The sequence below is a fragment of the Hippocampus bargibanti genome, linkage group LG01, assembly GCF_051943395.1.
Source record: "Hippocampus bargibanti isolate YZ-2025 linkage group LG01, ASM5194339v1, whole genome shotgun sequence".
NCBI classification, from domain to species: domain Eukaryota; kingdom Metazoa; phylum Chordata; class Actinopteri; order Syngnathiformes; family Syngnathidae; genus Hippocampus; species Hippocampus bargibanti.
In genome coordinates, this window is record NC_142734.1 from 5,158,436 (window position 1) to 5,171,674 (window position 13,239).

Genomic DNA, 13,239 nt, shown 5'->3' on the forward strand with positions numbered 1-13,239 from the left:
AGTTAAGAAACAAAAAAGTGATGTCGGTTGTCCTTTAATTTATATACTTATACTTTATATGTAAAAACTTTAACGAAAATTCACCGTTCATTGGGGATGCGCCTTATACCCTGAAAAATATGGTATACTGAAATAAGACTGATCACGCTCTCTGTCCGTAGGAGAACTTCATAGAAACACTGTATCGCTACGATGAAGATGGCTACCAGTCATACTGCACCGTGTGTTGCGGGGGGACGGAGGTCATTCTTTGTGACAACGCCAGCTGCTGCAGGTAAAGGGATCTCAAGGCATTAGCATTTCCATTTTTTGGGGGGAGATTTAGTGATGCCAAGAACATGTTACTTATTCTCTTATAACCACTTTTTTTCCTTTAAATGAGTCATCAAACCTTTTATTTTATTCCCCACCTTTGCAGAGATGCGTCTAAGATGCACCTTTGCGCCATTTTGACAGCCACTGGCGCAACTTTGTAACTCCACTGCGCCTATTACAATTAGCACATATTGCTACATGATCCGCGCCACATATGACGCACTTCTGTTAAAATAGCTAAAGAAACAAATGTAGTTAAACGGCAATTGAAAACAGTTAGTTTTTCTTCAGAAGTTTTAACTTTAGTCGTCTGCCATCTTGCCATTGCAGTGTTTACAACCAACATGGCGGATGGTTGCAATGTGGAGCGCTAGAACAGGAGTCAAATTCAAATACATTAAAAACAGGCAGCAAAACAAGCATATTCTCATTTTTTAATAATAATAATAATAATAATAATAATACATTTGATTTTTAACCGCCTTTAAAAACTCTCAAGGTCACTTTACAGTCACAGGATAAATTTTCCTGTGAAAACTAGCTAGCTAGCTAATTGATAGTTAACATAGAGCCAATGGATAGCCAGACCGCCAACAGCCAGCCGATGGATAGCTAATAAATAGTACAAACAGGACTTATGACGATGTGCTAAAAAAAATATACTTTTGGCTAGCTTTTAGCTATCCAGCTGGCTGGCTAGCTATTAGCATTTTGGTAGTTTTTTTTTTGGACAGCACCAGATACTAATTAGGACGATGCACCTCCTCAGTCTAGATGATTTATTTATTTATTGGGATAGTAGGGTCCTCATAACTGTGCCCTTTAGTTGTGCACCTCAGTATATTTCATTCATAATAATAATAATAATAATACATTTCATCTATAAGCGCCTTTCAAAATTCTCCAGGTCACTTTACAGTCACAGGATACGTTTTTCCTCTGTGGGTGAGAAGCAGCAGCCACACGCGCCAGCGTTCACTCAACACGGAAGTAACTCAAATATACAAAAAAAGCTATTTAGCTAATAGATAGCTAGCTAGCCAGCCAGATAGCTAGATAGCTAAAAGATAGCTAGTGAGATAGCTATCTAGCCACCTAGATAGCTAATAGACAGCTAATAGATAGTTAGCTAGCCAGCTAGCTAGATAGCCAATAGATAGCTGATAGATAGCTAGCGAGGCAGCCACACGCGCCCCCTTTTTTAATGTCCCAGATGCATCCATGCATTTGCTAATACAGTGAGACCTCAACTTACGAACTTAATTGGTTCCCAGACAGAGTGTGTAAGGCGAAAAGTGTGTATCTCAAAAAACAATTTCCCATAGGAAACCATTAAAATGGGAATAATCCGTTCCCGGGTTTCCATAAAACAGGATTTTCTTGTAAATAAGCCTTAAAACTACACACAACATACCTTATTCTATATACAATAAATGTGCTATTGTATTGTAATGAAAGAAATACACTGCATTGTATCATAAAGTCACTTTAGTTACATTTGTGATGGTCATTTATGGCCTAATGGAATGGCGTTGGAGGTCGAAGGTCAAAGGGAATTGCTGTTTGGAAAGAGGCGCATTACACGACAACTGTAATTAAAGAAATAAACTGTGCTGTAAAATAAAGTTTTATTTACCTTTTTGATGGTCGTCGATGGCTTATGGAAGGAGATTCACCTTCCATAAGGACTGTTGGTAACTTAACCTCTGATGCTGTTTGGTCGTGTGCTTCCGCCGAAGATCACTCCGCCAGCCGTGGTGGGTGTGTATTATGAAAATAGTGCTTATTATAAGGTTTAATTTTCATAAATTTGACGTTTGTAAGACAAAAAGTTTGTAAGTTGAGGTGTTTGTAAGTTGAGGTCTCACTGTATTGGCTCAAATTTCACTGTGGAAAAAAAAGTTATTTATTCAAGGTAACTGAAGCAATACTGAGTAAAGCTTGTCAAGTCACACACAATTTATATTCGCTGGAATTTTTCAAGGAGTGGAAAGCCGCTCTTTGAGCTTCCCCTCAGCTCACTAACATCATAAGCTCCATTTGTGTTGCGTGGCGTCCCCGGCAGATGTTTCTGTAAGGACTGTTTGGAGATCCTGGTGGGACAGGGAACCTTTCACGTGCAAAAAGATGTCGACCCCTGGAGCTGCTACATTTGCCAGCCGGACCAGTGCAAGGCAAACCTTAAACTCAGGCCCGACTGGAGCGTGAGGGTTCAAGATCTCTTTGCCAACAATAGCGCCATGGAGTTTGTGAGTAGACTGCATCACACTTCGTTATTTACACATGAAAAAATGAAAATGTGTCACATTGGATAGGCATTTACTTTGGTGTCTTGATTAAAGGTGCACATTCATTTGACAAGTTGAAGTTGCTATGATTTTTTTTTTCTCGCCTCCATTGACCAATAAGTTTGTCCCCAGGAGCCTCACAGGGTTTACCCGGCTATCTCCGCAGACAGACGCAAGCCCCTGAAGGTGCTGTCACTCTTTGACGGCATTGCCACAGGTCAGTCGAGGGGGAGAGGGAGGGAGGGAGGGAGGGAGAGATTTTGAGAGAGAGAAAGAGAGAGAGACTAGAAGGGAGAGAGAGATAGACACAGAGAGAGACAGAGAGAGAGAGAGAGAGAGAGAGAGAGAGAGACTAAAAGGGAGAGAGAGATAGACACAGAGAGAGACAGAGAGAGAGTGAGCCACTGAAAGAGAGAGAGAGACAGAGACAGTAAGACACTGAAAAAGAGAGAGATACAGAGAGAGAGAGGGAGACACTGAGAGAGAAAGAGAGAGAGAGTCAGAGAGAGACATTGAGAGAGAGAGAGAGAGACTGAAAGAGAGAGGGAGACAGAGAGAGAGAGACACTGACACAGAGAGAGAGACACTGATAGAGAGACTGAAAGAGAGAGAGTGAGAGAGAGAGAGAGAGAGAGAGAGAGAGAGAGAGAGAGAGAGAGAGAGAGAGAGAGAGAGAGAGAGAGAGAGAGAGAGAGTAAGACACAAAGAGACACACAGAGAGAGGGAGACACTGAGAGAGAAAGAGAGAGACAAAGAGACACTGAAAGAGAAAGAGAGAGAGTCAGAGACATTGAGAGACAGAGAAAGAGAGAGAGAGACTGAAAGAAAGAGGGAGACACACAGAGAGAGACACTGATAGAGAGACTGAAAGAGAGAGTGAGAGAGACACAGAGAAAAAGAGAGAGAGACACTGAGAGAAAGACTGAGAGAGAGAGAGAGAGAGAGAGAGAGAGAGAGAGAGAGAGAGAGAGAGAGAGTCACAGATCGAGCGAGAGCGAAAGAAACAGAAAAAGAGAGACTACAATAGTTGCTCCAGTTGCATTACACAGCCAATAGATGGAGCTCCTCTAAAAGGAATACAATACAATGCAGCTTTATTTCAACAGTTTTCACAACCACGGCACAACAACAAAGCACTTTACTGAACATTTAAAGTACTGAATCAAAGAAATCAGATTATTGATCCATATAAAAGGCGCATTGGATTACAAAGTGTACTGTCACCTCTTGAGAATATTTAATACTTTTAGATGTACTTTATAGTGCGGAAAATAAGGTACCTAACGGCCCCAGTTTACATATTTGTATTGCAAAGATATGACACACAAAGATGAGCCGGCGGGGTAAAACATACGTGTCTTTTTTGGTCGTCGTGACAGGATATTTGGTGCTCAAAGAACTGGGCTTGAAGGTGGAACGTTACATCGCCTCTGAGATTTGCGAGGATTCCATCGCAGTGGGGATGATTAAGCACACGGGCAAGATCGAATATGTCAATGACATCCGGACCATCACGAGGAAACATGTGCGTCCAATGCATGAAAAGACATTTATTCGGGGTGTTCTTGGATCAACAAATAAACAGGGAAGCGGATGTGTTGTGTTGCAGTTGGCTGAATGGGGCCCGTTTGACGTGCTGATCGGAGGAAGTCCGTGCAACGACCTCTCTATGGTCAATCCACTGCGAAAAGGATTGTTTGGTAAACTCCATTTCAACTGTGGTTACCGGGAACATTAAACTCGACACCAGATGTATTGAAATCAATCACTTCGATTTATAGTGATACCTCGGTTTACGAAGCCCTTGGCTTACGAACTTTTCGGTTTACGAATGTTACATTCATGAAAATTTTACCTTGGCGTACGAACTTTTTTCGGGATACACACGGAGCTGCCTCAATGAGTGATGTGTCGTTTGGGAACGAGCCGGTTCTTTGAACAACAAAATGGCAGCCGGCTTGTTTTGGTCCTCTATTTCCCGCCCCCAGTCTTCGGTTAAAGCCACGTGATTGGTCAAGAACGCAGCAGTGAGGGAGAGGGTGGGGTTTACAGATAGAGAGAGAGTGAAGCCGTTCTCCAAAAAGAAAATGGCTGCCGACTTTTTTTGTCCTCTATTCCCTGCCCCCTGTCTTCGGTTAAAGCCACGTCATTGGTCAAGAATGCAGCAGTGAAGGGAGGTGGTTTAAACATTAAAGAGACAGGCAGACGACAGTGAGAGAATTTCAACTTTGATAATTCAAAGGCAGACTATAGACTGCAAGGTTAAAATTCCCATCAATCAGGCTCCACAAATAACCCGCACAAGCCATCGGTACACTTGATGCAAAAAGCTATCAACCCAGCTAAACAGAACATAATTGATGAGGAACTAGATACGATTATCACAGAGAAAGCACCTACAAGAGATCATTCCTCAAGATGTTGAAAGAAGAAGGTTACGTTCCTCATCAAGTGTTTAATGCTGAGGAAACCGGCCACTCCATTCCATCAAGCCATCAACGACCATCACACCGGTAAATAAAACCACTTTATTATATAGTACAGTTTATTTCTGTAATTATAGTACCATAGCACATTTATTCTACATAAAATAAGGTATATTTTGTGTAGTTTTAAGGCTTAGAAAGTAGAAAATTATAATTTATGGGGACCGGGGAACGGATTATTCTCATTTTAATGGTTTCCTATGGGAAATTAATTTTTGGGATACACACTTTTCACCTTACACACTGTCTGGGAACCAATTAAGTTCGTAAGCGAAGGTATCACTGTGTTATATACATAGCACACAGCAAAATAATGAATAACTAGTTTTCAAATTTGAAGTAAAAATGAATGACTGTTTTTGCGGTTAACATGGGACAATTTGAAATTTTGGTTCGGACTTTAACAAGCATAATGGAATTTCAGTTTGATTCGCTTTCGCTAGTGAAATAAAATTATGTTGCGGGCCGGATTTGGCCCCCGGGCCTTGACTTTGACACCTGTGATCTACAACATTGAAAACATGAATAGCTGCGGGGGAGCACGTATGGGGTTCTCGACTGGAGAAAAGAAGCTCATTGAAGGTTGAATGTCAATCCAACAGAGGGCACCGGAAGACTCTTCTTCGAATTCTACCGCATTTTGACACTGCTGAAGCCAAAGGAGGGTGACGACCGTCCGTTCTTCTGGCTCTTTGAGAACGTGGTGTTCATGTCCAGCAGAGACAAAACGGACATCTGTCGATTCCTGGAGGTAATCCAATAGGATTGTAGCCCCTTGGGACCACTTTGTGCTAACGTGTCACATTGTTGTCGTTTTTCAGTGTAATCCAATCATAATTGATGCTGTGACTGTTAGCCCTGCACATCGAGCTCGCTACTTCTGGGGAAACCTGCCAGGCATGAACAGGTATCATATAGTTATGGTTTCCTCCTGAGCATCAACGACCATCGCAAAGGTAAATAAAACGACTTTATTATACAGTGCTGTTTATTTCTTTTTATTGTAATACCATAGCACATATATTATACATAAAATAATGTATATTTTGTGTAGTTTTAAGGCTTAGAAAATTATGTTTTATGGGGACCTGGGAACGGATTATTCTCATTTTAATGGCTTCCTATAGGAAATTAATTTTTGGGATAGGCACTTTTCGCCTTAGACACTCTGTCTGGAAACCAATTGAGTTCGTAAGCCAACTGTACATACATATTGCTTTATCGAGAGCTTTAACAGCTGAAACTGGAACAAAGCGCTAACGTGGAAAAAAGGGAAATGCTCCCCCTTTGTGGAATGGAAAAAACATTACGAGAGGCCATGGCCAGTGCTTTATCGGCACCCAAGCAAGAAAAAAAAAACAAAAGCTGAACACATTCAGGAATGGCGCTCTACGTCATATTTTCAATACTTTGTCAAAGTGCCACTTTAAGATTGTGCTGTCGCCCCAAGCATCCACTTTGCAATATTGACAAAATAAACCGACGCCTTTTTATTTTATTTTCTCTTGAGGCCGCTGACGGCTTCTCTGGATCAAAAAGTGACTCTTCAGGATTGTTTGGAAGTTGGCCGTGTAGCAAAGGTAAGTGCAGATTTCACACCACAGTGGCTAAAAACTGATCCATTAATCCCATTGAACTGCGCATCACAAGGGAGTAGAATCGATGAAAATGTTTTTTCAGCCGTCATCTGTACTTCTGTGAAGGTGTCGGATGTTTCGCTCCTCATCTGAAAAAGTTCGTCAGCAAACTAAAATTTTGCTGGTCACCAGCACAACTTTAGTTTGCTGGTAACCAGCACAACTTTAGTTCGCTGGCGAAGCTTTTCAGTTCACTAAAGTTGTGCTGGTGACCAGCAAACTAAAGTTGTGCTGGTGACCAGCAAAATTTTAGTTCGCTGACGAACTTTTTCAGATGAGGAGCGAAACTTCTGACACCTTCCCAGAAGTACAGATGACGGCTGAAGAAACCTTTTCATCGATGGACCACTCCTGTACGACAGAGTTTACAAAGGGAGTAGAATGACTTTCAAATCGCAAATCGGTAATCGAAGGGGGAAAAAAACATTATTTACATTGTATTTTTGTAATGAATTTGTTGTGTCCTGGAAGTTCAGTTTATGTTTCCATCTCATTATTTTTTTTAATTTTTATTCATTTGAAAAAAAAAAACACCTAAGGGTTTTTTTTGTGCATTATTTTACGTTATTCATTGAGGTTAAGTGTCTAAATTATTCAGCCCTTGTGCACACCTTGTGATAATTGCATGAATGGGTGTCTGTGCAGCTTGAGAAAGTGCGAACCATCACAACAAAATCCAACTCGCTGATTCAGGGGAAGTTGGGACTTCCTGTCATCATGAACGGCAAAGAAGACTACCTGTGGTGTACCGAAATGGAACAGTAAGCGTTCATCTTTTGTGCATGTGACACAACAGAAAACAAGATCATGGACAAAAGTCAATATGCGCGGGTATGCGGTGCTACGTTGCAGATTAACTCATTCACTGCCAGACGTGCAAAAATGTGTCCAATCCAGTGCCAGGGTTTTTGTCATTGTCACTCGAAATCCAGGACTCAGAAAATATTGAGTTTTAGGACTACATAAACATTCGAATCCAGCATTAGAAACCTTAGACTGTCTTCTTTCATCAGAGGAAAAGAGTTATTTCCTAAATTAGATGGGTCCGGAGTTCTATGAGCTTGAAATGAGGGCAGCTGTCCAAAATACAATGCAATACATACATATTGGTTGTTAAAGCCATATTAAAGAGACAGGCAGACCACAATGAGAGAGTTTCAACGTTGATAGTTCAAAGGCAGAGTGTAGACTGCAAGGTTAAAATATCCCATCAATCAGGCTCCACAAAAAACCCGCACAAGCCATCTGTACACTTGATGCAAAAAGCTATCAACCCAGCTAAACGGAACAGAATGCCACTGCAGAAGCCAAGGTATCACTGTATTTCATTTTCGAGCAAAGCTAATGAAAATTGAGTTAGAAAAAAAAACACTCTTTTCTTGTGACTGTAAAGTGTCCTTGAGAGTTTTGAAAGGTGCTTAGAAATGAAATGTATTATTATTATTATTAATATTATTATTTTTAGTATTATTATTCTGCTTATTATTATTACGTATCCATAAGAAGATAGAAAATCTGACTTTTCAGGGGCCATTTTGGAAATACATATTCAATAATACAGGAGACATTTCAGTACATGTACATGTAATCAATATTTGAATGCCAAATGTGCAGCAAAATACATGTATCTATTTACATAGACAGTAGCACAATAAACACAGCAAAATATTAACACATCTAAAATGATGCGTAACCATTATTTGCGCTTGTGTTCGTAGGATTTTTGGTTTTCCCAAACACTACACGGACGTGAACAACATGGGCCGCATGCAGCGCCAGAGAGTCCTGGGGCGCTCCTGGAGCGTCGCCGTCATTCGCCACCTGATGGCGCCTCTTAAGGATTATTTTGAATGTGAATCGCAGCAGTGAGCTCCGTAGAGACTTCCAGGCCTCTTCTTGAAACACCAAATGTTTACCAGCACAGGTCGTATCCTCCCATTTTACAAAAAAAAAAAAAAAAAACATGCGTGTAAAAGAAAAGGGCCTTGTGTGAGAATGTGACTGTGAATGACTGTTTTTTTTTTTTATATGTGCCTTGCGATTGACTGGCCATCAATCCCAAGGTGGAACCTGCCTGTCGCAACTGAGGAAAGAGAATGATTGGGCTGCTTTTTAAAATATTGTTTTTAATGTTGTGATTTTTAATTTGAAATGTTTGTTTGATTAAAGGGAAGTATGTTTAAAACAAAAAAAGAAAACATGGAAAAAACTTTTGTCATATTTGTTAAGACTACCATTTTAGCCTGCCTCTGGTACATCTTTAAAGGACAACAGACACCACTTTTTTGTTTCCTGACATCAGAAAAACGTTTTATAGCATCTAAAATACCCAAAACACGCAGGCTGATATCTTTAGTCAAATGCAAAACACCAATAAAAACGACTTATAGTGTCCAAAAACTGCCACAAATCAGCTCGAAACTGGGGATTTTCAGAAAGTCCAGCCCCCAGTTCGTGACGTCACGGCAGGTCGTCTTGCCTTCCTCAAGAAACAAAACAATGGGCTCACGGAATTCAGATTTGAAGAGGATGCTTTCTTGTTACTCATCCAGTTATGAATATGATTCAAATAGTTCTGAAGCGGAAAGCATAAATGTTTGCAATCGATTAAAACATTTATTCCGTGCTATTTTGAGGCAATAAGGGGGGGAAATGTAGCACTAAAAAAGAGGCAGAAAATGGCGACAAAGCTCCGTGTAAGGAATTAGCCCGTTTCAACAGGCTGATTAATTCCTTACACGGAGCTTTGTCGCCCTCTTCTGCCTCTTTTTGGTGCAACACGAAGTTGTAAAATAACTAATAAAAGACATATCATACTGCGTGTTTTGGGTACTTTAGATGCTATAAAACATTTTTTGGATGTCAGTTAAGAAACAAAAAAAGTGATGTCGGTTGTCCTTTAATTTATATACTTATACTTTATATGTAAAAACTTTATCAATTCAAGCCGTCAATGACACCAATGTAGCGTCCCAGAAAATGCACAATGTTTTCGGGGGAAAACATTCAATGGGACTCAGTATCTTTTTGGGTCACGCTCCCGAAAGAGGAGTGTGTCAAAGTGATTGACAACTTTGTCAGACGAGTACAGATTTGCTTGCAACGAAATGGTGGACATTTGGAACACATCTTGGGAAAGTCATAAATTGACAGCAAATTGGCAGAAATAGCTGAAACTGTGGCGAATAGTCTTCCATAAACTGAATAATGTGTGGGTGTAATTTGAAATAAATAGCTTTTTAATCAAAGCCACAATTGAAATGTTCATGGGTACGCATCTTTTTGGGTCACCCTGTACAACAGGGCCGCTGAAAACGGCAATTCTACTAATATTTTAAGACCAAAACTAACACAGTCCGTTTTCACACTTAGTCACTCATTCTAAATTCACAAATCAGGACAAAATACATTTCACAGGTGCTATCTTGGTTCATTATATAAAAAGCCCTTTGGGGTGATTAAGAAATGATCAGAATTTTGCTCACATCTTAGGACCAAAAAAATGGGCAAATGTTAGCTCAAATGTGGGGGCAAAAAAATGTTCTAAAAAAAGGCAAGCTGCAGTGTCGTGATTTGATTTTTTTTTAACACGTAAAAACATTTCGGGAAGGGCACTGGTATGGATTAATTGTATTTCCATTTTTTTCAATAGGGAAAGACGATTTGAGATACAACCATAGACTATATTTAACATAAGCTGTCTTTTATCTTTTCGTGCACTACTTTTACATCATAGTTAACAAATATGACAAAAGTCTTTTCTTTGTAATTGTTCATTTACCAATTTCCCTTTGAAATGGTGCTACAATCTACTGTATAAGGTCAGCAACAGCGCAGCTAACCTGCATTCTCATTAGCAAATGTTGATTTTTAAACCGAGTGAGCACGTTGGGTGATGATTATGGCCGTCCGAAAAACAAAAAGGGTTGCATGCTACGTGCTCCTTTTAATACCTCAGAGAATTCCGTGTGTGTCCGTCATGATAGAAGCAGCTGAAATCATTTTTTTAGAAGATGAACCCTTTTTGTGCACCCTGTAAACTGATAACAAAATGTCCACTGTAGTAACCGCTGTCTCTTAAATGCTCCCTTCTCCCCTTTAGCACATCATCATTGCGCTAAATTGTAAAATGAAAATATTGATGGCTCGTATTCAGCAACTCAGTGACTGCCAAATGTTTTTCAAGCAAAAGGACAAAACATTTTGATTTATCTTTAATGATCCACAAAATATTGTGTTCTATCACAATATAAGTGCCAAATCTGATTGTGGAAAGTATTGACTCTTTCTTTTGTTTCCAGCTTTTGTTTTTCTTTTTCGTAACTAGCAGAACACAATCAGCTGGTATGACTGAAAACACTTTTTTTAAACCAAAAAGTCATCATTCAAAGTCACCAGGTTACTGAAATGACACCCCCCCCCCACTTCACCCTTTAAAAAAGTGACTTGATAAAAAAATATACAGTGATACCTCGGTTTACGAACCCCTTGGATTACAAACTTTTCGGTTCCCCGCCCCCAGTCTTCGGTTTAGGCCACGTGATTGGTCAAGAACGCAGCACTGAGAGGGGGGGGGGTTAAACATTAAAGAGACAGGCAGGTGACAGTTTCAACTTTGATAGTTCAAAGGCAGAGTGTAGACTGCAAGGTTAAAATAACCGATCAATCAGGCTCAACAAACTACCCGCACAAGCCATCTGTACGCTTGATGCAAAAAGCTATCAACCGAGCTAAACAGAACACAATTGATGAGGAACTAGATAGAATTATCAGAGAGAAAGCACCTACAAGGGATCATTGTAATTATAATAACATAGCACATTTATTATACATAAAATGAGGTATATTTTGTGTCGCTTTAAGGCTTAGAAAATTCGCTTTAAGGCTTAGAAAATTTGCTTTAAGGCTTAGAAAATTAGAAAGTAGACAATTATGTTTTATTGGGACCTGGGAACGGATTGTTGTCATTTTAATGGTTTCCCTGCGAGAATTAATTTTTGGGATACACACTTTTCGCCTTACACACTCTGTCTGGGAACTAATTAAGTTCGTAAGCCAAGGTATCACTGTACTTGATCTTTATTTGTTATCATTGTGTATCATGTTGAGAACGTCCCTGTTTGTCTCAATAAAACACCATTTGGTTCCTGACCTAGGCCACTGTTTTCTACCTCAGTTCTTCCGTTACTCATATTTTTATACTTTTTATGGATTTCATAAATAGAAGAAATGTCGATGTGTTTGTTTTTTACTGTTAGCCAACATGGATGTTGTGTTAGCCTTTGTGATCTTGATGATGAAAATGCAATATACTGGTGCTGGATTTTTTTTTTAGGTGTAAATCCATTTTTTTTATGTTTCTTTTAATCTTGATGTTTGTGATGTGTGAGTTGATTTGACATTTTTCAATGTATGATCTGCCTGTCAGAAAGTCCGTCTAGTGTGCCTCCATGTTACTGTGTTGATCGCTGCTTTATTTCAAGCATCCCTATGTGACTGGAAGTTTAAAAATGTTGCTGCCTTAATAAAGATGAACTTACTGTGACACTTTTATTGTCTTGTTGTGCATCAATACGAGCTTCGTAGTTATTAATGCATTTATTAATTCATTTTATCTCTAGCACTATGCTCACAGTGCAACCCTTTGTCAACACTTTCCGCTGTTATACAAAATATATCCTGGCTCACCAAGGGTTTGGGAAACGTTTAACAGTGGTGGGCCTTCTCTGCTGGCCTATAAATAGCTGAATCACAGACTAATGTGAATTATATTTTCTCCATGAATTCTTATTAAATAATTCAAAATTCCCTTTCAGCTTCCTTTCATTGCTTTTCTCCTGTTGTGCAGCTTCCAGATGTGTGTTCTCATATTTAAGCATTGAACCAATCACATTTCAGCCATCATTTCAGAAACCACGGTCAGAAATCTACCTGGACGCCTTCACAATCAGATCTGCAGGCCCTGGAGCATAAAAATCAATGTTGATGAAACAGTTGCTTTAACCAATCAGAGTTCGAGTTGGCAACCCAAAGGCCTGCTCGAAGGCGCAGGAAACATCAGAGTTTTCGCAAACTATAATTGACTAGTCACTAGTCAATCATAGTATCACTATCCGCTAGGTTATAAGAGCATACTGGCAAGAGCTAGCACATTGTATCTGCAGTGAGCTGCATCAGCAAATATATTATTGTGTTGATTTAATAGCGGTTTTGTCAAACCACAATGGCTAAAGGAGGAGAAAAATGGATGTAATTGCAGATATACTGTTAAAGCCATGTTCAAGATGGACTTTAAGAATAGATGGACATCATTAAGGTTGGACAGCTCCGAAGCTAGCAAGAATAGCAAATAATATTGCAATTTTATGAGGTTGTCGTGAATCCACATGTGCATAATAAGAAATTCTAACAGTTCTTAAGTTTCTTCAAGTCACGGTGATTTCCTGGCCAACGGCACCTTCTAGTGGACGTGTAGCAATATCACACCACGCTCGCAGCTGATTGATTCATACG

At 39.7% G+C, this 13,239-nt stretch overlaps 1 protein-coding gene across 9 annotated transcripts in view; it reads left to right on the plus strand.

Annotated features, from left to right (window-relative positions):
- Positions 1 to 12,271, plus strand: part of LOC148902830 (DNA (cytosine-5)-methyltransferase 3C-like) — a 32,751-nt gene extending 20,480 nt beyond the window's left edge. For 8 of the 9 annotated variants that reach the window (XM_088991631.1, XM_088991587.1, XM_088991562.1 and 5 more), the window contains 9 exons: positions 162 to 274; positions 2,381 to 2,564; positions 2,736 to 2,820; positions 3,983 to 4,303; positions 5,692 to 5,840; positions 5,911 to 5,996; positions 6,600 to 6,669; positions 7,372 to 7,487; positions 8,445 to 12,271. In XM_088991631.1, the coding sequence (XP_088847757.1) occupies positions 162 to 274; positions 2,381 to 2,564; positions 2,736 to 2,820; positions 3,983 to 4,303; positions 5,692 to 5,840; positions 5,911 to 5,996; positions 6,600 to 6,669; positions 7,372 to 7,487; positions 8,445 to 8,595 (1,275 nt within the window). In that variant the 3' untranslated portion in view covers positions 8,596 to 12,271. The remainder of the gene's footprint in view (positions 1 to 161; positions 275 to 2,380; positions 2,565 to 2,735; positions 2,821 to 3,982; positions 4,304 to 5,691; positions 5,841 to 5,910; positions 5,997 to 6,599; positions 6,670 to 7,371; positions 7,488 to 8,444) is intronic. The other variant, XM_088991613.1, reaches the window with a different exon arrangement.
- Positions 12,272 to 13,239: the final 968 nt, after the last annotated feature.